General features: G+C 42.8%; 1 protein-coding gene across 2 annotated transcripts in view; it reads left to right on the plus strand.

The window, feature by feature from the left end:
• kcnq3 (potassium voltage-gated channel, KQT-like subfamily, member 3) overlaps nt 1–18,498 on the plus strand; it is a 75,799-nt gene extending 57,301 nt beyond the window's left edge. The window contains exons 2-16 of one of the 2 annotated variants that reach the window (XM_076097858.1): nt 5,082–5,172; nt 5,518–5,644; nt 6,433–6,605; nt 7,202–7,375; nt 8,323–8,433; nt 9,008–9,103; nt 9,209–9,303; nt 10,110–10,136; nt 14,069–14,265; nt 14,393–14,498; nt 16,152–16,283; nt 16,358–16,453; nt 16,808–16,895; nt 17,803–17,929; nt 18,032–18,498. In XM_076097858.1, the coding sequence (XP_075953973.1) occupies nt 5,082–5,172; nt 5,518–5,644; nt 6,433–6,605; nt 7,202–7,375; nt 8,323–8,433; nt 9,008–9,103; nt 9,209–9,303; nt 10,110–10,136; nt 14,069–14,265; nt 14,393–14,498; nt 16,152–16,283; nt 16,358–16,453; nt 16,808–16,895; nt 17,803–17,929; nt 18,032–18,498 (2,107 nt within the window). Of the gene's footprint in view, nt 1–5,081; nt 5,173–5,517; nt 5,645–6,432; nt 6,606–7,201; nt 7,376–8,322; nt 8,434–9,007; nt 9,104–9,208; nt 9,304–10,109; nt 10,137–14,068; nt 14,266–14,392; nt 14,499–16,151; nt 16,284–16,357; nt 16,454–16,807; nt 16,896–17,802 lie in introns of both variants that reach the window. The other variant, XM_076097857.1, reaches the window with a different exon arrangement.
• Nucleotides 18,499–25,417: the final 6,919 nt, after the last annotated feature.

Raw genomic sequence — 25,417 nt, forward strand, 5'->3', positions numbered from 1 at the left:
GTGAATCAAACTGAAGCGATCACCCATGACTGTCACCGCGGTGTGACGCTGCTTCCAAACGTCTTCTCATAAAGATCGCCGTCTCTCGTCTCGTCCTTGTGACTGCAGTCATGAACGCCGCGCATGCCGCCGCTGTCCTCTTCCCACCGCTGTTTGCATATCACCGAGCAAATTAACTGTCAGAATTGCATCGTCTGCACTCCCTTTATTGAATCTCGCCGGCAAATTGGTTGTTAGGAATCCTCGGGGGTGGTATCAGCTCCGGGGAGCCCGGCAGGGCCGAGCCTCCGCTGGGTAGATGGATATAAAGTGGATTAATGGGGAGAGAGAGAGAGAGAGAGAGAGAGAGCTGGATTCAAGTTTAACTCGTTAAATATCAGATCTGAGTTCAGCTCAACTTATCGAGTTTTCAGTGATTTTGAAATATTTTTGTAATTATTGAAATTAAATATTCATATTGTTTCATAAACGTGTGACTGATGTCAGAGCAGACAACATTACTGCTGTAAGTTATGAATGTTTCATTTGAGTTGTTTGCATTGGTGTAAAGTTGGTGCGTCGTTGTCTTTTTGAGGATGTCAGTGAACATGTTTATGGTTAAACTTTGCTTTCAGACTTTAAAGTGAATCCTCCAGGCTCCTCCTCTGGACTGTCCCTGATTTGTTTCTATTAGATTCTTCTTGTTGATGTAGAAATAACTGACATCAAACATGATCGATAACCTTCTCCAAGCAAAGAACCATTTCCCCATTAAGTGTCTGTCCAATTTAAAATCTACCACTTTGGTAAAAAGCTCCATCACTTTTCTAAAGGTATCCTCACTCAACAGTTTGTATGATATCTTCCCAAAAGTTTCTCCTCATTTTTTGTGCGTTTTCCTACTAAAGTCCAGCAACACGTGTCAATTTCCGCTCGTTATACGAATACAGTCCTTTCAAAATGAACTTCCGTTTGCACAAGAAACAACTGTTAGAAAAAGATGGTGGTTTGGGTTAAAATAGTGAGAGACGTGTTGTCACTGAAGTGCACAAAATAAAAGACAAATAGATCAACATTGGCTTCTTGTTTCACAGAAGGAGTAAACAGCGGCCTCTTGGCTGAAAGATCCTTGTTTGTTGGACTCATCCACCTCACCTCCCTCCCACATGTCTGGTCTTCTGCGATCTTTATACTTCCTCGTTCGTGATTACGTGCATAACATAGAAATTTATACATACAAAAATTCAAATGATTTTGTCGGATACCTATGAGTTACAGCGCATTGTTTTTGGTAAGTTTATATAGTTTATATATTCAAGAAGTAATCCCAGAAGACTCAACTTTTGGTTTCACACCAGACATGAACGTCGGTAAGATTTAGGAACTTCTTCTATCGCTGCTCAAGAAAGACTATTCGTTTACATACAAGAATAATAAAGAGATGTGGATTCTTTTCTTCATTAATTGTCTTTTTTTCCTGACAATATTGATAAGAGTCCTAGTACAAATACAATCCTAACAATGTCCCATCCAGACTTGAGACTTGATTAGACTTGTCTGTGTTGCATGAGTGCAGCTGTGAAGCAGGAAGCGCTCAGCCTAGTTTCAATGGAAACATAATAAAGAGGTTGACCAGACGCGGTCTGTTCTCCGTCACACAAGAAGCTACAAATTAAATTCCTGTAAAAGCTTTAAAAAAACGCCATTAATACTCGTTTTTACTGTTATTCGTCTGAGTTTTTTGACTGACACCTTTTCATTTCCCTCCCCTCCCCCGCTCCTCCTGACGTGTCGGGTCTGATGGGCGTCCACGGCGCTCTGCGTGCCTTCATTGAACAAACTATTTGAAGCTGAATAGGAAGCCGTCTGCGCTGCAGATCAGTATCTGTTGGATCGTATTGAGTTAACATCGATTTCTGTCCTCTGGATAACTTTGAGGAGAAATGCTCCGATTTAATTCAGGACGCAGGAAGACGTACGGCGAGACGCACAACAAAAACGCACACAGACGACCACCACGCGGCGCTCAGACTCGACTCTCATTTCCTTCTGGTGAATTATGTAAAACTCTCTGTTTGGCTGTAAAATATTCATGTTATGTTGTGCAGCACTTCTCAGAGACGCTGATGCTGGCTAATGGCAACGCAACAGGCAGCAGTCAACCTCCACTGTTGTTTTTATGTGCATAAATGAAAGATTACAGTTATGAAAAGACAAAGTGGGATTTGTTCTTAATCTTATCGCTGCAGACACCAAACTCACTCTCCAAACAAAAGAGGTCCGACGCCTTGATGGCACCTCAGAGAACTCGTAACCATCTGAATCCATCTGACGAAGCAAACAAGCCGATGTACAGTGAAGTTCTGCAGGGCTGCCCCCATTAAGAGACCGTGTGGTCACACAGGATGGCTCTGGTCCTAGAGACGGCGTTTACTTACCCCCATACTGGTCCCCTATGCCTACACCTGCAAGAGGTCACTTGAAAAGACACGTACCAACCTGTAACAAAGAGACCAAAACAACTACAATGAGAAGCTGTAAGAGACACAAAGCCACTACAAAGAGACACAAATCAAATATAAAAAAGAAGCAAAACAAACAGACAAAAACTGATTTACAAAAAGACCAAAACGACTACAAAGAGTCTCAACATGACCACAAATAGACACAGGACAAGCACAAAAATAACTACAAAGTGACACAATAATACCACAAAGAGATACAAAATCAGCTCAAACCCAAAGACACAACATGTCCACAAATACAAAGAACAACTACAAAGTGGTGCTTAACAGCTGCAAAGTGACACAAATAAACTACAAAGAGTCACTTCATGACCACAAAGAGAGATAAAACGACTACAAAGTGACACAACATGACCACATGACACACAAAAGAACCACAAAAAGAAGCTGAACAACGCTAAAGTCTGTGTCTTCCTCCTATGTAGGAGAGGTGGTGGGTTCAGGGTTCAGGTGATGGGAGGAGACGGTCAGCAGGGTTGCTGGTCTTTGATACAGCATGGACAAGCTATTGTCCATAACTGATATTTGGGAATATTGCAGACAATACAACAACCAATGAGTTGTTTTAATGCAGCTTTTCTCAGAACTAAGTCTTATTTTTCTGTCTGTTTACGTCGTCTGCTCGCTTCTTTCACAGTGAGATTGAAAATGCATCGCCTCTCTCCGTCTGCCAGGAAAGAGAGAATACTTTGAACATGACCTGGACGTTAATAGAATGTTGACACATTTCTCAATATGACTCATGACTCAATATAATGTGTATTATATTATATTGTATTTTTAGCTTTTGTTGTTTTGTGTTTTTGTGATTTACTTATTTGTTATACCTTTATGTTTACCTTTTATTCTCTTGTTTTGTGTTTTTACTGATGTTTCTTCTTGTTTTGTCCACTTTGCTGCAAATCCTTCAAATATCCCCGCTGTGGGACTAAGAAAGGATCATCTTATCTTATCTCTTATCTTACATCATATCATATCATACATCTTATCTTATCATATCTTATCATGTCATATCATACATCATATCATACATCTTATCTTATCATATCTTATCATATCTTATCATATCTTGTGGCATTCTCTGCGCTGCAGGTTAACACGTTGTAATAAACGCGTTGTTAAGGTTTCCGGTGCTTAACCGCTGTGTGAGAATCAATAAGTGAACCGCTCACCACCATAACCTCCTGTTTCCCAGAGTGCACCAGTGTGGTCATGGTTCGGCTCTCCAGCAGCTCCACCAGGCCTGAGATAGAGGAGCTGAAGAAGAACAGAACCTTTTCCCACGGAGGTGATGGTGGAGAATATCGGACACGCAGCGCGAGATGAATATTAATCGTTGTGGTTTCTGTGCGTTTTTTTTTTTTTGCAGCTGGTTGAGTTTATTTAGTGCTGCTCTACGTCATATATCACAGCAGGGTGTCATATATCACAGCAGGGTGTCATATATCACAGCAGGTTAACGCCACCTGGAATACAGCCCGGTGTGCTCCAGTGTACGGGGACGTTTAAATGGACGTTTCTATGTGTGTATCCAATTAAATCAGCTCTGAAAGGGCTCCACTTAGATGTTAAAAGAGGGCTTTAGTAGCTCATTCATCTTTTTAATATTGAGGATTAAACCGGGTGGAACCGAATATTTGGGTTGATGGAGCACAGAGGAGGAATAAGGAAAGGGGAAACTACATCATTTCAATTTCACTTCCATAACTCGTCTTCTTTCAAACGGGTGGAAAGAAAACATTTATTTCATTCACCAAAGGTTACATTACATAATCCCTCATTTGCATATTTAAACATGACATTTCATAAAACTTGTAATACATTTTATTAATAAAAACATGGAGAAAATAGATTTATTTGATTTATGAAGTGAAACAAAGAGATATCTAAAATCAGATATCAGATGTCTATGAAAATATCAGTTCAATATGTCGTCTTATTTTAGGGGAATCAAATCACGTACATGTACTGTATGCTTTAAGTATTTAGTTTATCTTGAAACTAGCGACGACACAAACCTGCCGACCAGTTTATTCTAATTGTCTCATACGGTTTATTAAAAGGTTTATTAACCATCTGACATGTTGAAGAGATCTTCTGGATCCTCTGACATGCTTCATGTGTTTTACATTTTACGTTTTGTCTTGTGAAATCTGACTTTTTCTTTATTTGATCCTCTGATACGTAGCCACTCACAGCTTGTATCAAATACATTATGTTTAATACAAAGTCATGCTGATGAATGCTTCTCTCTGCTGTGGAGAAACTCAAGCTAAACGCTTTTCTGAGGGTTTCAAAGTCCCAAATATCTGTTTGACGACACGTCTTACATAGAAAGGTAATTCATAAATGTGTGATTTATTCAGAAATAAGAGCTTTTCCTCTCATTCCTGAGCTGAAAGAGATAAAGCACTAAATAAAAGTGCTTGTTCTGGACTTTTAAAGTGAGCAGCAGAGATGTAGCTCCCTCTGGTGGCAGCATGAAGACATCGCCTCCTGTAGGACAAAGTGAACGCATACATATCTATGTATTTATGTATTCATCACTGCCCTGTTGGTTGTTTTGTGTCTCTGCAGGTTTCTGATCGTTCTGGGATGTTTGATTCTGGCCATTCTGACGACATTCAAGGAACACGAGAACGTGTCGGCTCACCTGCTCGTCATTGTGGTACGAGGACGAGGATCTCTCTCCTTCTGTGTTGAACCCTTTAATCTGTGAACTTTAACCTTTTCCTGTTACGTCTAAAATATCATTCAGTGCATCATGTTGATCCAGCTCATGTTTACATAAAGTTTTTATCTTTAAAACATACATTTACAAAACAGGATAATATCTGCTCTTACAGACTTTAACTTTAATTAATAAACTTCACTTGTTTTGCACCTTTTCTTTCCTCAAAGAGTTTCACACGAAACTGTGAAAAAACATTTAGTAAACAACTAAAATGTCACAAAATGTAAAACCTTCTTGTGTGTGATTCTCATGTCACCCGTTTCCTCTTTCCCCGTCCAGGAAACATTCGCCATCTTCATCTTCGGAGCAGAGTTTGCTCTGAGGGTCTGGGCGGCGGGATGCTGCTGTCGCTACAAAGGATGGAGGGGGAGGCTGAAGTTCGCCCGCAAGCCTCTGTGCATTCTAGGTAAACATGTGGAATCCTAAAATAGTGATGAGCAGCAGACAAACCATCGTTGTGTGAAGAACAGAGGATGAGAAGTAGCATCATGTACCAGCTGCTGTCTGCTCCATGCTGACACAGCACATGATTTACATTATTGACTATTGACTACAAAAGCCTCTTTAGCGGTGGTTGATTTTCCTGTGGTCCATGAACACATACGAGAAGCAAGAATCTGGACATTGACTGATGAAAAGTCAACATAAAGAACATAAAGAACAAAGACAATATATAAAAACAGAAACTAATAACCCTGTAAAACAGGTCAATGAAGATTAATTAAAAAGATGCTGGATTTATGAAAACAGTGAAGTTCAGTGATTAATGGCTCAGATCTCAACATTAATTTGATTGAAATAAATTGATAATCTCTTATTTCCTGAGAAACAGCCTGATATATTTACTCTCTTTGGAAACTTTGTGATCTCCACTGGACTTTAAAGAGAGTTTAATGTGATTAATGCATTAAGACGACGATAACTTGAGTATTGACATTATTAAACACACTGAGGGGGATACGTGTTATCTTAATTATTGCTGCTGACGTTTGAGAAACTAAATCTTATTAACGTCTGTTATGTTCAACCAGCTCTCATTAGGAGCCGATTCTACAGCTCCTCCAACACGCATTCATCAGTCCACAAAGAGGAGTGATGACTGTGTCGGGTCAGACTCATTAGAGACCGGGATAAAAGCCTCGCACACGCAGAACCTTTTGTGAATCTTTCTGTGCCGCCTCTCGTCCGTCTCAGACATCTTCGTGCTGATTGCCTCGGTGCCGGTGGTGGCGGTGCGGAACCAGGGCAACGTGTTGGCCACGTCCCTGCGCAGCCTGCGCTTCCTGCAGATCCTGCGGATGCTGCGCATGGACCGGAGAGGAGGGACCTGGAAGCTGCTGGGGTCCGCCATCTACGCTCACAGTAAGGTAGGAACGGACCCGAACTCTGCTTGATCGTACTGGTGCTAACGAGCTGCAGGATTCAGTGTAAAACAGTTTAAACTGGGTGAAGAGGAGGAACGAAAGGAGCTGAAGTGAAAGCACTGAAAGGAGTTGCAAAGGCTTTTGAAGTGTAAGCATGCAAGATGAGTTCATGTGTAATGAAAAGTGTAAGCTCTGAAAGCAGCTTAAGTGTAACTTTAATAAAAGTAATCACTAACTGACTGTCGGTTGAAATGCAAACAGTGAAAGCAGTTGAAGTGTCAAGTGAAGTGTAGGCACTAAAATGAGCCCCCGTGTATTAAAAGAGGTGGAGGCAGGAGGCGATATGAGGGGGGAGTAGCAGAGAGAGAGCAGGGGCAGAGGGGTAGGAGGAGATATTAGTCTGGTCCTCCTGACTCATCCATCCTTCATTTGATTGAAGTTTGTGTCAGTAAGAATCATTTTTGTGTTTTGCATTCTTCGGGGGGCGGGGCCTGAAATCATGTCTCCATGAAGCTCTACGGCCGCTAACGTCCAATAAAAGACCTGAACCCTGCGTGCAGATGCTTGATGTAAATAAACGTGCGATCGTGTCCGTGTAGGAGCTGATCACAGCCTGGTACATCGGCTTCCTGTCCCTGATCCTGGCGTCTTTCCTGGTCTACCTGGTGGAGAAGGACGACGTCTCCATGGACGTGCCCAACCACGACAACCCCACCGCTCGGCCCACACCGCAGGACTTCGACACCTACGCCGACGCGCTGTGGTGGGGGCTGGTACGTACATCACATTATCTACCATACTACATTTGAATCTACTTTTTTTGAAGGACTAAGACAAAATAAATATATAAGTTATAAATCCTAACCGGCAACATTCCTTAAATCCAGACTAGGAGCTGAAGGGAGGCAGAGGAACCTGATTAATCCGTCTCATGTTCTACCGTCAGCATATCGTGACACTTATGACAAACGCTTTTTATTTTTATTTTGTTTAACGTAGCTTTAAATGCACATGTCATGGAAGACCGCTCGCTCTGATTGGAGGTGTAGTCTGAGCAGTCTTCTTCTATATGGGATGAAATAAATAAATAACGTTGCTCAGTTTTTGTTCCCAATCATCTTGTGTGTGATCATCCAGTCTTTCTGCTAAACACTGGAAGTAGATGTTTATAGAATGTTTCTATCTTAATTAAAGTGACAAAATCTTCCATTGGATGTGAAATTATCTCACAAATACCAACAATCATTCTGTTCTAGATGCTTTGATACTGACACATTCTGTAAACAATCTTAATTGAAACTGAAGAACAAGTGAAATTATTAAATCGTATATGTTAAATGTGAGATTAAGTGACCTGTTAAAGAGATGATTTTTGCTTTGAGCTTGTATTTCCTTTTGTCGGCTCGTCAGTTAGAGATCCTCACAGTTGGCTGCAGCCTGGAGGACAATAGCATTTTGGCTGTGATACAACTGTGACATCTGCCAAAAAACAATGGCAGCAGGGAAGCTCCAACTTCATCATTCAGCTGCTTCAAAACTTGATATTCTGTTGGAAAATAAAAAACATACAAACTGTCAGCTGTTAGCTGTTAGCTGTTAGCTGTTAGCTGTAGCTCCTGCTGTTATAATAACAATATCTCCTGTCAAACAGTCAACTCAGACATTTAGAAAAGTAACTTTTAGAAAAGTCGTTATTTCTCTTCTTTCTTCTTTTTTTCAGATCACGCTGACCACCATCGGTTACGGGGACAAGACCCCAAAGACCTGGGCTGGGAGGCTGTTAGCCGGCACCTTTGCTCTGATCGGAGTGTCCTTCTTCGCTCTGCCTGCAGTGGGTTCTCTCTCCTGTGTAGTACATCTTCATAGCAGCAGAACAACTGTATGAAGAACACATGATTAAAGTCAGAGTAAAACCAATGCAATCAGAACAGGATCTGCATTTATCAGAGTCCCCGTGACATCCAACATCATAGCGCTGCTCTGTTAGCAATCTGAGCTCCTGTCCGTCACCAATGTTTGCATTAAACATACATCTAGTGTTTAAGAGAATCAATACAGTATCACAAAACATAATACATTTCATTTTTGCATCTCTTTGTGGTTGTTTTGTGTCTCTTTGTGGTTGTTTTGCATTTAGTCTTTTTGTGTCTCTTTGTAGTTATTTTGGTCTCTTTGAAGTCAATTTGAGTCTTTTTGTTTTTGCATCTTTTCGTAGCCGTTTTGAGTGTCTTTGCATTGTCTCTTTGTTGCTCTTTTTATATTTCTTTGTGTTCATTTTGAGTACGAGTCTCTTTGACTGAGTGCCCGTTCGGCCCGCTCAGTAGTCCATCCATGCCTGCTAGTATTCATGCACAGTAGACAGATCCAGAGGCAGCCGTGTTGCTGACTGTGTGTTGTGGCTGCAGGGGATCCTGGGTTCAGGCTTGGCTCTGAAGGTCCAGGAGCAGCACAGACAGAAGCACTTTGAGAAGCGCAGACATCCAGCCGCCGGGCTCATCCAGGTGAGACCTGACATCAGCTGTTTGTGTGCATCTCACTGAATCACAGTCAAGATCAAAAAAGGTCACAACTGTTTAACCGTGACATTATGTCCTGTTTCACTCAAGTCTGCCTGGCGATATTATTCCACCAATCCAATCAGGGACGACCTCATCGCCACGTGGAGATTTTATGAAACCATCATCTCTCTCCCCTGTTTCAGGTAAGTAACTCCACATGTGAAACATCCCTCTAATATTCCATATGGGCCGGTTTCATGAATAACACAGCTAACAGAGGTTTCATTGAGTTACATTACGATGTGTTCAAGCTCCATTCAGTAAAGATCCGTGTTGGTAAATTAAAACGTCAACATGAAGTGTTCCAATGTAATCCAATGAAATGTAGTTTTTGGTGAGAAACTTGAATAAATCCAGTTGTATGAAGGAGATTTATTTCATATATATTCGATATTAGAGATGAATTATGAGCTGTTCAACACATTTGTTTTTAACCCTCTGGTGTAGAAGCAGCACTTGTTTTTGACTTATACAAGTGTCGGGATGTAAAAGATGCTATCGCCACATTTGAAGTTAATATAAGGCCGCACTATGTGAACCAAATCGTACAGTTGGAGAGATATTTAATGTCTTACTGAAAGGGTGATATCAGTAATATATGTCTCTTCAGCAGCCTCGTATGGAGGGAACGTTCCCAGCAAATACTCAGAGCCGGTCTGACTCTACGTGTTTAGCTGTTGAGCAATGATTGGCTCCTTGTTCATTGCCGCTTTAGCATCTTTAAGACCTTGTTCTACACACCAAGTGGTTAAATATACATAAATAAACAATATATGTCATATTAATATTTATAATTCAGGACAAAAGTACAAAAGAATTCATGTAACTTTTTACCTCAAAGAGATAAAAGTCATTTGAAGCGTGTTTAAAGTTGTAGAGGAAGATATTTCAGCTCTTCTGTGTTCTCAGCTGTTAACTTGTAAACGTGTCTTTCTCTCTCCATCCACAGGAAGGATCACCTGGAGGCCATCGCGAGGTGGGTGACTGTTGTTTCTTCTATACTGTAAATCACACAGAGGGTCTTTAATTAGCCCCGTACAGTACGCGCTGGAAAGACTAATGAAGGCGTCCCAGAATAACCCCGTCCACTTTTAAATAGCTTCCTGTAATAATTCACAAGTCAAATAATTCTCCGATCTAATCTGTTAAATATGTGAACGGTGATATTTATCTCCCACTCGACCCGCTCTGTAACAGCCCTGCCGTCCACATCAGCTGCTCTGATGACATTTAGGCAGAGAGATGTTTTTAGGAAGCTATTAGTGAGACGTTAGTTATGTTTCATTCATGAACGACGGTTTAGAGCGAGTAATCAGTGCCTGAGACGAGGTCTTTAGGTTTGATGATGATCCTTTTTCTTCATCATGTGGAGCGACATTAATGAGTCTCTGCCGTCACAACCTGTCCAGTGAAATCTCACTGAGGTTTGATTTGTGAAATAAATGTCCCTCATCTTCATGAGCCGCTGACACGCTGTCTTGAGTCTATCGCAGGAATCAATACGCAGTCCTTTCTGCTGACCTCGGTGTTACGACGTGTCTGCACATCTGCCTCCATATTTCACAGCGTTAGCAGACGTTCTTCCATCAGGACACACGTTGTTATTTGGGGTTGTGGGATCAAAGCTGTGACCTGAGAGTTAAAACAAAACACTCTTTCAGCTGCTGTCTACTACTACTACTACTATATGATGATACCAGCGTTATCATGGAAACATGAAAATATAAAAGACCTTTTCAGATGTACGTACATTGTAAATCAAGATCATAGTCAGTGTTCCATAACCTGAAATGGAAAGAGGACAAACGTCCCCGTCCAGGTGCAGGCTGATCAGCTGATCAACATGAAGCCGTTTGCATACAGTGTCTCTCTCCGTTCTGCTCCGACGCCTCGCTGCCTCCACTGAGCCGCCGTGTTCAACATGCTGGATTAAGTTACTGCTGCTGAAAGCTTCAGAGCAGCAACAACAGGAGCCCTGATACACCGGCTGATAGAGGGGGGGGGTACTTGGACACTTGGGCACTAGTGTTTGTTGTGGAGGCTGAACCTAAAGGGTCAGTTCAAGGAGAAAAAGCAACATTTAGTGGTCTCAGTCCAAGCACATTGTTTTGGTTTCATTTGTCATAGTTCTTGTGCAATGGTGGGAAATGTGATGTGGATTGTGAGGAAAACATTGACAGTTAATCTTGAGGCATGGTGCATACATTTCTGAATTACCACAGCTGCTAGATAATATATTAACAATATATAGATACCATTGAACTGTTAAGCAGTTCAATGGTATCTAGACAGAAAAGACAGAAAAGACGAAGAGATGAAGAGGTAGAAGAGGTAGAAGTTGGGAAAGAAAGTGAGGGAAACAAAAAGAAAGCAAAAAGGAAGGGACAACGGTGTAGATGCACTAAAGTATGGAGAGAGGGAGAAAGAGAAAGTAAAGACAGAGAGATGGAGACAGAGTTGTAACTCTCTCGTAGAATCAGCGGCTGGGAAATTAGCAGTCTGACATTATCTTGTTGCTCTGAGCGAAGAGGTGGACGACGGCCAGAAACTACAACAGAGCTGCCAGCTCCAACAAGAGGGCGATAAGCCACTTACTGTGTGTGTGTGTGTGTGTGTGTGTGTGTGTGTGTGTGTGTGTGTGTGTGTGTGTGTGTGTGTGTGTGTGTGTGTGTGTGTGTGTGTGTGTGTGTGTGTGTTCACTGCACTGAATGATAAGAGAGCTTTTATCTGAGTTATCCGGTGCTTTTGTGTGGTCTACTCAACACAGCACTGAGAGAAAGTTATATCCCATCTGAGAGTGAATGTTGACGTTTCAGCCCTTTGGAGTGAGGACGTGTGTTACCAAAGTTAGTTCAGTCGGCCCTCCTTTCCTCTCAGAGTTGGCTTTGGACCTTTACATCTTTACAGTGCAGAAGTTACCAGAACTAGAAAAGTGCACTCAGTAGAGGGCAGAGCTGCACTAGTTGTGTGACCACTGCTGCACCACTGCTTCATTCAAACTCAAAATAAGCAGTTATGTAACGTTATACAAGCAATGGGCTCAAAGTCGTCGTATAATACACTCAAGCTGAGTGACGGTGAGGTACTCAGCAGGGTGTACTAGTAGTTCTGTTAGCTGTTAAACACGCCGTCCAAAACAATAAAAGTGAGCCGCAGATCGGCCGAGAGGTACTCAGTAATGTGTGTGCTGGTAGTTCTGTTAGCTGTTAGCTGTTAGCCAAACACATAAAATAACTAGCTTTGTTAATTAACCCCCCCCCTCTCCAAATATCCTGTATATATTTTAAGTGAATCAAACCACTTGGCAGTGCCCCGGAGGCCCACCAGATGGCGCTCTGGTGCTCCCGGCCCAGTTGTTCAGAATCATCTGTAGAACCTGATGGTTTGTCTCTAACGTGTCTGATGGTCTCATGGTCCCCAGATGTTGACACAACTCAGCATCTAACTTGGTGAAAACCATTCTATCATAACAGTTTGAAACGATTGGGAAAAAAACGACGAAAGTGGACTAAAGTGGATTTATATATAATTTTAATATTGTCACAGCAGGTTCATTGAGGTAAAGTGAACCAACATGTAGGCGTGGGTCTTGGGACGGCGGAGCTGTGGGAGAGAAGGAGCACTATTCTTCCCTGTTGTGAGCCGCGGGATAATCACATGTCATTTTCTTTCTCTTTATTTGGTGGAGAAGCAGTCAGAAAGAGATTCTCTCTTCCTTTAAACCTTCCTATTCTGCAGCCTCTCAGCGCCGTAATCTGCTGTCCCTATTCTGCCCCGAGGCCACAAAGAGGCTCATATTGTGTGTCTGCTGTGGGAGCAAAGTCGCTGAGAACTCTCCACGTTTCAGAGGCCCCGTTCAGGCTGTTGTCAGCTCCGGTTACCCCGCCTCTCTGCCTCTTCCAAGGCACACAGGAGTCTTATTTTACCCAGGGAGCTCTGGTCTTTGTGCTGCCAAATATTGCCAGCTATTGGACGATAAAGGAGGCCGGTACCTCGCAGCTCTCTGAGGCTTCCTCATGCCGGGAGAACAGCATTGTTACGTTGAGGCAGCAGACCATGACGACTTTAACTCCTCTGTGAGAGGAAATTAAGATTCAAGGAAAGACTAGAGAGACTAGAAAGACTAGAAGAGGCATATTCCTTTAGAAGATGCTGGTGTTATTTGGTTCTTCTTCAGAATGCGAGAACACAAATATGCCCCTAGAAAGTGTAGGAAGAGCCACAACCCAGTGCGCATGTCCAACAGGCTGAGATCTGGTACGTTTACTTTGGATCTCATAACTAATGTCATAACTACATGTGAAGATAGTCCCTAAAAAGCTGCTCAAAACCTTAGAAGCCTAAATAACTTGTGGGTGGGTTGTAGATGAAACCCTTGGAATAAAATAATGTTCTGGGTAGAACCCCCTGGCCGAGTTCTTATTTTAAGAACCGTAGAAGGTGGAAAGGTTTCTGATAAAACCTCTCAAAGGACATTCTGGGGAGAAACCTTCACAGAAGGTTCTTTATAACCCTTTATGTTGGGTTCTCGGTAGAACACTCTGAAGGTGTTCCAGGTGGAAACTTTACAAAAGGCCAAAGAACCCGATATGCTTCTAGTTAGCATCTTTATTTCCAAGAGTGTAAACGTGGTTTAACCTGCATCTGTCACACTTGTGACATCATCTCAAAGATCTTCAGCTGTGAGAAACATGACAGCAGCTAATAGAATGATTCTACTTGTATCACCTAAAGTGGGTTGAAACAAACAGGCAAACATGGATGAACTGTCTGTAATTTCTCCTCTGTAGAGATGCTTTGAAGCCTGGACTCGTATGGACTAATAACAATCATTCTCAACAAGACACACGTTAAAAGAAATTATTTTACCAGACTGTATCTCTTCTCCCCTTTTTTGTCCCATTTCAGCCAAAAACTGAGTTTACTCGAGCGTGTTCGCCTTCCCAACGCGCGGACATCGGTTGGGACGGGCAAGAGGCTCACGGGTCACACCGACTCCATCGAGGAAAGTCCCTCCAAGGAGCCGAAACCTGCCGGCTTCAGTAACCGCGAACGCTTCCGCACCGCCTTCCGCATGAAGGCCACACTCCGCCAGAGCTCCGAAGGTATCAAATAAATGGCACGACCAGCATTGGTAGAAAGTTGGAGTTTGGTTGAATAGAGTTAGGTCGTTTAGGTCATCATCATATTAACTGTCTATGGATATGCTTCTGTGTGTTTTCTCTTCGTCAGATGGCGGAGCCCTGGCAGAAACAGCCTCAGAGGAGCGGGGCTTCCCCCCAGACATCCTCATGGAGGAGATGATCCCCACACTGAAACTGGTCATCAGGGCAGTGAGGTCAGGAGCTTTAAATGTGCATTTCATGATGGTCTGTCCTCCAGTAAAGTCCCAGTGAAACAGCATTTAGAGCTCTTTCTCTGTCCATGAATCCTTGATCGTTTGAAAAATGTAAAGTGATATTATTTTCTCACTCTTCTCACTCTTGCTTACTGTGTGCTGGTAAATCTATAGGCCACACCGTTGACATAATGCAGGAATTCAATCTGGTGTGAGGGCCTGTGAGATGAGTGATTAACCCTGTGAAAGTGCTGCTTCCTTCCACACCATTATTTTGGGGCTGAATGGGTCTGAATGGGATGCTCAGAGCTGGCGGGGTTTCAGTTTCACGACCCAAGACTTTGCCAAACACTGAAGCCCCTGCAGCCGCCGCCGACTCTGGGAAGAGTCGTGTTCAAGTCAGCTCAAAGTGGGACAAAAGAGGGAGCTCAGTGTGTGGCAGGGTGGGCTCAAGGTGGGAGATGACTTCAATGAACTGAAAGATGTTGGGTTTGATCCAACGTACATTCAACAAGCGTTGTGTTCCTGGTCTTTGATCCCAGGTACAAGTATGTAAAGTGTGAAATAGACTCTGGTTGACAAATGTCAGATAGAGGGGCGATCTTGCTGGTTTAACAAAGATAGATTTTGCCGCCCATTGAAACGGTTTGGCAGCTCAGCGTGAGGTGGTTGAGATGACAGTCAGCTGCTCCAGATCTGAGACCAGGTTGCCCCAAGTGAATGAGTTTGTGTGTCTTGTTCATTGTAAGAGAGCACGAGATCGTCTGTGCTTCATCAGCAGCAATTACTGGCTTTGTACTGGCCTGTTGTGGCGGAGCTGAGGAGGAAGGCAATGCTCTCGTTTCAACCCTCAAGAGCTTTGGGTCATCACCGAAAGAATGCGATCGTAGATCGAAGGGTGGTTGGGTTCACCCAGAGACCGGGTGAGAAGCTTAGACATCCAGAATGACCGGAGTGATCAAAATCCGAGTCTTTATGAGCAGCTGTCCCTTCGTTTAGCAATGAACGTAGGTGGATTGTGAGACAATGGGCCCCTGGACAAAAACATGCAAAATACCCCACCACCTCTCCTACACAGGAGCAAGACACAAAGACTTTAGAGTCGTAACGCCTCTTTTTGTGTTCTCTTTGTAGTTCTTTTGGTCATTTTGTCATTATTTTTAGTCTGTTGTTGTTTTGCTAATTTTGTGGGTTTTTTGCATCTCTTTGTAGTCATTTTATGTATCTTTGTGATTATTTATTTTCAGTCGTAGCAAGTCTCCGTCTCTCGTTGCAGCTGTTTTGCATCTCTTTGTAGTTGTTTTGTGTCTCTTTGTTGTCATTTTGAGTCTCTTCCTGGTCGGTACGTGTCTCTTCAAATTACATTTTGCAAGGGAAGGCCAGGAGCCACCGGACCTGAACCCGGTCTAGGCCCGTTCAGTAATCCTCCCATGGACAGGAACCAGTGGAGTTGGTTTGGCCCCTGATTAGAATGCGTCCTAGTTAAGTTTAAAGGTTTTCTGAGCACTCAGAACAGGGAACGTGGAGGGGCGGTGACCCAGGTCTCACGGTTGTGTTTGAATATGTAGTATCACAGACAGAGTGTCATTGCTTTCCAAGTTTGATAAACATTTCTATGTCCAAACTGTTGATTTGAAACTCTTTGTCTCACAGGATCATGCAATTCCTCTTGAACAAGAAGCGGTTTAAGGAAACTCTGAGGCCTTACGATGTCAAAGACGTGATCGAGCAGTACTCTGCTGGACACCTGGACATGCTCTGTAGAATCAAATACCTCCAGACCAGGTCAGCAGCTGCTCTGTCTGAGTGAAGCAGATATCTCCTCTTCCTCGAGCTCATCCTGTTTCTCTTCCTTTAAGGATCGACATGATTCTGGCCCCTGGACCCCCCCTCACCCCCAAACAAAAGAAAACTCCGAAAACGCCCTTTACCTACCCGTCTAATCAGTCGCCCAGGTACAGTCACTTAAGCATTGATAGACAACACCATTTTATAAGAATATATTGTAATATTAGACTCATGAAGAAAATGACTAATAATGCTAACTGTACGTACTGTACTTTATGTACCGTGTAAAGCCCAGTATATGTTTTCATTGCGATGTCGCAGATACCAATGAATTGTTCTTGGTTGCATCTCGGTCGTGTTTCTCTTATCATGTCGTACAATAGACTTTGTGTCTGTAAAGAGTTCCAACGAGAAGTGACGAGAAGTGACACTGTATTTCTAAGGCAGTCGCTCTGCGCGGGTGAATTTGTCTTAACAAATGTCTGTGCAGTCCACGTCTACTCAGTATCCCTGTGTTCCAGACAGGAGTCCTACCTCGCCAAAGCCGCCTCCATGCCAGATGTTGAAGACATAAGCATGATGGGAAGATTTGTCCGGGTGGAGCGACAGGTGAGGAATGAGAACCGCGACGCACCTCGTGAGATAAATACTTGTGTTTCTAACACTGAACCAACAAAGAACTGTAGGAATATCAGCTTAGTCCGATTCAGATGCAGGTCTTGGGTACCACATGTTGCTGGTTTAAATCCTAAACTGAAAGAAATCAGCCAAAGACAGCGGCAGTAGAACTCGGTCACACCAGAATTTATATCAGCAGCATTTCATACAAATAAAAGTATTCTCTTCAACGGAACCACGACCGGTTGGTTTGATCACAAAGTACTTTCTTGTAGATTTAAACTTTAACACACAAATTTCGACCAATTGCAAATTCGTCAGTGCTGACCTACAGAGTGCTACAGGAATGAGTCTGAAACACAGCGATGAGTCAGCAGTTCTGCACTTTCTGTTCCCTGGTCTCAAAGTCAAAGTGTTCTGTGAATGTGTTCTTGGTTGATGTCTGAAATAAGGTCAAGCTGAGGAGATTCTAACGTTTTGTTCTACGATATAAAATAGGTCAGTAAATACTTTTATGAATGAGTGAATTTAGAAGCTTTTACGTGTCTTAAGAAAGAGTGTAAATGAGACGAGTAAACGTCCTCACTAGAACACAAGTCCTCCTGTAGCTCAGTGGAGGAGACGTGAAGTCATGTGACCGTCCTGGAATTCCATTTCCGGCTAGTCCTCAACTTAAATGATTAACTTCTCCTCAATTAATTCACCGTAGTCTGAAAGAAAAGATATCTGCCAGCTGTGATTGGTTGTTCCTCGTCACTTGGGAACTTCTCTCCTTCCGCTTGTCTACATTGACAACAATGGATTTGAGGGCGCAAAGAAACCGCAACATGTGGACGCCTGTAGGAACCGGTTTTCTTAAAAACGGTCAATCATCTGGTGTAATGTGTCTCTGTCTCAGGTGGAGGACATGGAGAAGAAGTTGGACTTCCTGGTGGACATGCACATCCAGCACACTGAGCACCTGCAGGTGGACTCTGCCGGCGCCGCCCACATGACCCTGGAGACCTGCAACCCGACGGGGAACGGTGAGATCCGGCGGGTTTTCTTCAACTACGCCGAGGCGTTTCCGCACATGTCGTACCAGACGCCTGTCAGCAAGGTGAATCCGTACTGTGGCAGAGGACGAGGGGCCAGAGAGGGGACCGGGTTGGCTGGAAGCCACGTTCCTCCGCACCATCAACCTCCGCCGTCACACCTCCACCAACGCCACCCTCCCGCTGCCATCCCCACCTACGCCGAGCGTCCCACAGTGTTGCCCATCAGCTCCCTGCAGGACTCGTCGGCGGGGTCGGGCAGGACCACAGGGGGGCGGGGGGCCGACTCGCCGCTCTCCATGCTGTCGGTGAACCACGAGGAGCTGGAGCGCTCGCTGAGCGGGTTCAGCATCTCTGGGGAGCGGGAGGAAGTGGGGGACTTGTCGACGGGGGCCGCGGTGGCAACCGGAGACGCTAGCTGGACGAGACCCAGACCGAGCTACCTAGCGGAGGGGGAGACGGACACGGACACGGACCCCTTCACGCCCAGTGGGGGGCCCCTGCCTCTCTCCTCCACCGGGGAGGGGTTCGGTGACGCTGTGTGGAACACGCCACCCTGAGAGGTGTTTGCGTTACCGCACCGAAATCCACAACACTTAAGTTAAGACCTTGAATCCAACCCATGCCTCTAAACCCAAATCAGCTTGGGTCGAAAGCCACACCTCTGGACCCAACCATGCGGGGGGGGGGTCAAATCCGCCTTGATGCTGCGAGGTCGTCGACCTTCAGAGGCCGATCTCCTCCACCAACCGCCGTCCAGACAGAGAGCCATGGCATCAAGACTGCCCAGAAGAGAGCCATGGCATCAAGACTGCCCAGAAACATAAATCCAATAAACAGACAGTTTGTAAAGTGAGACTCTGTACAGCGCACTCGAACATTAATATACATACTCTATACACCCAAAAGCTTTATCGCTGCAAAGCCAACCGTACTGCATGTGACGCATGCGATGTTTAGTGTAGACACTGCAAAGTTCAGGATATCAGGAAACGGAGGAAGCGATTGAATGGATACATATACTTGCTATGCCATTTTGTAACACTTATTTTTTTATATGAATACATTTTCATGGTTTTTTGCATGGTTTGCATGATAATGCAGCATTCTAGGGGTGACGGTAGGACGGACGACAATGGAACCAAAAGTCTCCTGTCTCTGTGTTTTGTGTGTTTGATGGGTGTGTGTTTGTGTGTGTGTGTGTGTGTGTGTGTGTGTGCGCATGTGTGTGTGTGTGTGTGTGTGAGAGAGAGAGAGAAGAAGGACATGTGGGACAAAGACAGTGGTTGGTTGCTGACAGTCGAGTTTCACCGTTGTTTGCTTTTCTCTCGTCGGCTGTAAACCCTGACTGAGGATCTCTGATCCCGTCTCTTTGCTTCACACACTGTGCTCTTGAGTTGTATGTCACCAACTGTCTGCACACAAACCTTCTAGTGGGAAAAAACAGAGAATTGGACAGAATTTGAAACACTAAATCTCTGCTGCTTTTGTTGGCACATGAATTCAGGGATATGAACCTGTACGTCTTTAGTTTGCTATGCCATCACTTCATCACTCCTGAAGGATTCTACCTGACGATCAAAGGATTTATACTATCGGAGCCAAGTAGTGGCTAGAGTTCCTCACACGATCAGGAACTAGACATTGAAGAAAACGTTTAAAATGAAATGATCTCACATATCGTGTCACGGTGCTCCATGTGTTAAACTCGCACCTCAATAGAAAAATACGCCCACAACAAAAAACCTGCATTTGAATATTTGATTAAAACAAGAACAACTAGAATTGATGAAACATGAATACTGCAAAGAGAATGCATGATGAAACCAAAGCCTTGGAGTCAGAAGTTATTGTTACGAGGTTTTTAAATACGAGGACAAAGGAGCAGAAATAAAGAAGATCTAGAGATCAAAGATCAAAGATTTATTCTGCAAAGATACAATACACTCTGTATATTAGCTGAAACAGTTAAATGTACTCTCAACGTCTTCTAGTTGTTTTTTAAACAAATCTGATATTTTCTTAAAAACAATTTTCTAAATTCTGCACAGATCTGTTTTTTTCTCTCTATTAAATCTCAACCACATGTCTGCGTACTGAGGTGTGTCCAACACTCAAACTATAATGTTTAAAGCTGGAGGATATAAAGTCTGCACTGGAGGATTATTACCTCCAGAGATATTTAATGACAGTCGAGTTCATCTGTGTTTTTAATCCACAACCTGTTTCAAATCTGCCAAAATACAAATTCTGGACTTTTTATTTCTGTGCAGGAAATTCAGAAAACTGCGATGAAAAAGACGTTGAGTGTTTAAGTTTTGCTCATTTACGGTGTATAATCCTCTGATTTGAAGAAGGAATCCCTAAATCACTCCAGCTAGTTTTAGTCCTGATGCAGTTAAAAGAACATTTACCCACAAACATGAGACGTCTGCAATAAATGTGTCCTTGAGTGTTTGTCACGCTCAACATCAGCGACAGACGCCCAGAAATCTGTTAGAAACGTACAATTTTAGCAGAAAAGCTTTTCACAAAAGTGAATTTACTTTCTCTAAAATCTAAAAACACATCTTTATATATGAAACTTCATAACATACTAAATATATTATCAACAAACACAAAGTACTGCATCGCGCTGCGAGTTATTCCATCGTCCAGCTCTGAACACAAACTGGGCACGTAGAAACTCTGAAGAGGTTTCTGACGGTTCAGACTTTGAGACGAGTCTGAGCACCACTTGCTGCAACAAAAAAAACCTTTACAGGAGATCACATATAGGCCTGAAACAGCATTTATACTTTAGATTTAGGGCCACCGTGATACCGAATGTAATATCTGACAACCACCTATATCTATAGCATGTTAAAGCACCTTCAGAGTCAGGGCAGCGCTGGTGAGGGGCTTCAGGGTCAGGGCAGCGCTGATGAGGGGCTTCAGGGTCAGGGCAGCGCTGGTGAGGGGCTTCAGGGTCAGGGCAGCGCTGATGAGGGGCTTCAGAGTCAGGGCAGCGCTGATGAGGGGCTTCAGGGTCAGGGCAGCGCTGGTGAGGGGCTTCAGAGTCAGGGCAGCGCTGATGAGGGGCTTCAGGGTCAGGGCAGCGCTGATGAGGGGCTTCAGAGTCAGGGCAGCGCTGATGAGGGGCTTCAGGGTCAGGGCAGCGCTGATGAGGGGCTTCAGGGTCAGGGCAGCGCTGATGAGGGGCTTCAGAGTCAGGGCAGCGCTGGTGAGGGGCTTCAGGGTCAGGGCAGCGCTGGTGAGGGGCTTCCTCGCCGGGCTTCAGGAGCAGCTTCAACTGCTTCGATGCTTTTCTGTTCGCTGCTCGTCTGCTGTTTGTGGAGTTCTTGTAATTCATTTGTTTGAGTTAAAGCAGAAGTTTGCAACAGTGAGTCAAACGTTAACAACAGACAGCTTTCTGATTTTTGGCTCAATACAGACAAAGAGAAGGAGTCACAGACGAAACAATCGTTTTATAGAAAATCTGTGTTTCTAGACCAGAAAACTATAAAAGGACAAAACAGCGTTTACTTCTCAAAGATGATTTTATGTTCTTTCTCCGTGCTTAGTTGAGTTTTAAAGTTGAATGAACTGGAATATTAATCTGAAAGAGGAAGACAAGAATCCACCAGCTGCTTGTTTTCTCTTCTTTTAATTATTCTATTTGTATTTTTGTTCATTTCGTCAAACTTACATTTTTTAACTTCAAAATATCCTTCTTTTTATTGACTTCTTATGTTTTAATAATAATACTGAACAGTTTGTTTGACATTACAGTCATTTACTGTTTTTTACTCAAAGTATTTCTGTATCTGTTATTCATACAATAATTTAAATTAATTCAACACTTTTAACAACACAGTCCATGACTACACATTAATATTTGGGTGTTATGTGTAAATCTCAAAATATTCAAATAAATTGCCAAAATATTATTTCTGTTGTGCAAATATAAGACTAAGATATTAAGAGGTTAAGAGCGAGATCATTTCACCAAAGTCAGCCAACATCAATGTGCTTATAACGTGTCCTGGTTTATTTAAAAGAATGTGAAGATGGCTTCTACAACAAAAGACAATACAGAGAAGTTTGATAAAACATCTAAATTTAATAAAACAAACTCCCGTGACTCTTACCTGACAAACTCCGCCCGCCTGGCGCTCCAAGCAGCTTAAAACAAGCACTACTGTCGCTCTGCAGCTCAGACTGAAGCCTGGCGTGGACACAGGTCTACAGTCTGTGAAATGAAGGTGAACCAAACACTTAATATCATTATTAATTATCTATTTATCTTATTGTATTACAGTCGATATAACTTCTGCTACTGAAGCCCGTTCGAATATATATATTCTAAAAATTAATGATCTTGCAATGCGGACACAAATTGTCACGACATATAGAAACAAGATGGCGATATATCCCCGTAGACGTTCATTCATTGTGCCTCTGAAGCAAGAATCATCCCTGAGAACGACGACTCGTCATTCTGTATTTAGTGTCTCATCTCACCACGCTCCAAACACGCCACACAGGATTTATGAATGTGAACTCTGTTTACCTTCTGTTGTGATTCGTCCTCTTTATTTTGTATTCATTTGTATATTTTTTATTAAAGCAGCACACGGTGCACTCTTGCTTTTGTAAAATGCTGTTTTGTAGCTTCGTGATGCTTTTTGGCTCATTCACTGACATTCAGACTCGACATGATTTCAGCTGCACAGACATCTTCTGTGTTCATGACGTCGGGCTGAACCGTGTGTCCGTTTTGTTGAAGTTCATCGTCGTCGAGTGTTTTTGTTGCCTTTGCACATCGAGCTCCATTTACAGACGTTACGTTGCTTCCATTCAGACTTTAACTCGTATTGCTTCCTTTCTAAATTAACAGTTAAAGAACATCACTGGAAAGAACTACAGCAGCGTCGGCATGTTTCTGTTACATTTAACAAGCTAATATTTTGTGAATTGTTTTGAATAAATTGTCTCCAACACTCAAAGATGCACTGGAAACAACAAGTGATGCTAGCAAAGACAGCTGACAATAAAACACAAATATTTAGCAGATTATAATTTATTACTTACGTAAACCTGAAGCTTCTTCTCAGGAATTCAAAAGCTGTATTGATTCATTGGTGGACATATAAAAACAGCACAATGAGGACTCGTTTTATCACCGACTCATAAAATACTGTTTCTCTCATAACATGTAAAACAACCTGAATTATGTTTTCAAATAACTAACTTATTTGATTTTCAAGAATCCCATTTACTGTTTGTTTGGACATTTCTTCCAATAATGGAAACTGAGTCAGGAAAATTTTTGGGGGAAGAAATGGAAAATGAGATTTAAAAAAAAAATAGTTTTAAGTGTGCACAAACCATTCACTCAATATTTGTAATGAAGTGATAGCATTACTTTTTATAGTGTAAACATGATTCCAGTTTCATTTATTTTCCTGTCCTCGTGGGTTTTGTGAAAGAGATGATGTTTTGTGTTTTATGAACAAACATGGCCGACATCATACCGTATCATCGCTTCATATTTGTGACCACGTGTTCCATTCTCCAGTGACGTCCTCACATCACACCTCTCCGCTAGAGGCAGAACAAAAGAATAAAGACACAATCATCATTAGATACCATTAGATCATCTGTGCTTCACTTAATATAGTGTTTGATCAAATGTGTGCTGAGAGACCACACACACACACACACACACACACACACACACACACACACAGATTCACTTCACGTCAGATGCCTGTGTGCACGAGACTAAACGGTTCTTGTTCTGACTTTATCAGCAATATTTAAATATCACTAAAGCAACAACTGTAATAAAGTACATATATTTATTGTGTAGTGCCAATGATGGCAACCAAAGACCAAGAGATTGGTTGCCCGCATCCCAAAACAGTTGCAACCTGTCAGCATTACTGTCGAGCCCTGCTGTGGGTTCAGCACCACGAAGGACCATTTTAGTAATCAGTCATTCAGTGCCAACTTAAAAATATCACTCAACACTTTGTTTGCCAGATCTGCTGGAGAGGTTTTAATCGTCCGATGAGGTCACTGGAGGATCTAAACATTTACCTTCCTGCTCCAGTATTTACACTTCGTCCTCTTATCTTCCTGAATCAGCCGAGAGTCTCACAGACTGAACTGTTGAAGAGTAACTTGAACCTCTGGTACTTGTGCTTGACGATGTTTTAGTGAACTTCAGAGGAAACACTGGTTCAAAGTTGCAGTTGTTGTAGCCGACGTTCACACTTTTTATCCTTCAGCAGCTTTCCGGCAGAAAATTATCTTCTGAATGTAGAAAGAAGCTCGAAAATGTTTCTTTTTCCCGCCCCTGTCTGGTGAAGCAACATGAAGCATGTTTGTGTTTAAAACGAGCATTTTCAACACATTTGTGCTCTTTCGTGTGTACTTCCATGTGTGTGCGTACACGTCCGTGATCTCTCTCAGCTCTCTGTGAGTGAACTCGTCTGTATGTGAAATCCATTCTGAAAGGAGCACTTTATGGCACCCGTGCAGTCAACAGGGCGATAGTGCTGGCTGTGATTATTCTGTTCAGTCTGGTTGTACTCATTGTAATCGCATACCAAGCAATGCACTGATCCACACATTCTACATAACCTGTCATTTTATAGACATCTTAACTGCTACAAATTATTTGTGCCTTGGCCTTTTACAGTACAGTTCTTTTTAACGTATTTATTTTATTTCTGCTCATGCTTTTCTTGCTACGGCTGTCGGAGTGCAGCACAAAGCTTCTTGTAATAGCCGTGTTGAAGGCTGCATTTACACGGACACAAACAGCCATCTGACAAGTTTACATTTGACCAAACAGACAGGAGCTTTGTGACGTATGACGTATGAAGTTTTCAGGTGTGTTTTGGTCTCTTTTTATGGAGCTAGGCTAGCTGCTTCCCCTAGCTTCCAGTCTTTGTGCTAAGCTAGGCTAAACGCGGCCTTGAACTATCGCTGCTCAAACTCTCATCTGACGCAGCATATTTCCAGAAAGGTTGGCATGTAGGCAGGCGGAAAGCAACAGTTCTGAAAAGAGAAGCTAATGTGGAAGTGACTTAAACTTGCATTCTCTCTAGTGTCCATCAGGGGGCGACTTCTTCTGGTTGTATAGAAGTCTATGAGAGAATGACGAGACGACAACCCTTCATAACTCTGTGAATCACAGTTTCTGTCTTCAGTCTTTCTTAAAAAGTGAAGCGCGTTCCTCAGGTTGGCTCTCCATATTAAGATAAATATAATAATATATAGCACTTGTTATGAATCGTAACCCTTTCTGATTTGTTATCATTAAGAAGAAACTACAGCTAACATGTTAGCACAGCGGTGTGTTGAGCGTGTGCACTCGCAGTTTCTCCTTTTTACATCATCAACCCAACTTTTAGGTCCACGTTTTTAATAATCTGCTAAAAAAACAAATTAACAAATTAATCCATTTTCATAGCTCAAGAAATGTCA

This window comes from Anarhichas minor, unplaced genomic scaffold (assembly GCF_050575085.1).
Source record: "Anarhichas minor isolate MPS153535 unplaced genomic scaffold, ASM5057508v1 ptg000024l, whole genome shotgun sequence".
Lineage (NCBI taxonomy): Eukaryota > Metazoa > Chordata > Actinopteri > Perciformes > Anarhichadidae > Anarhichas > Anarhichas minor.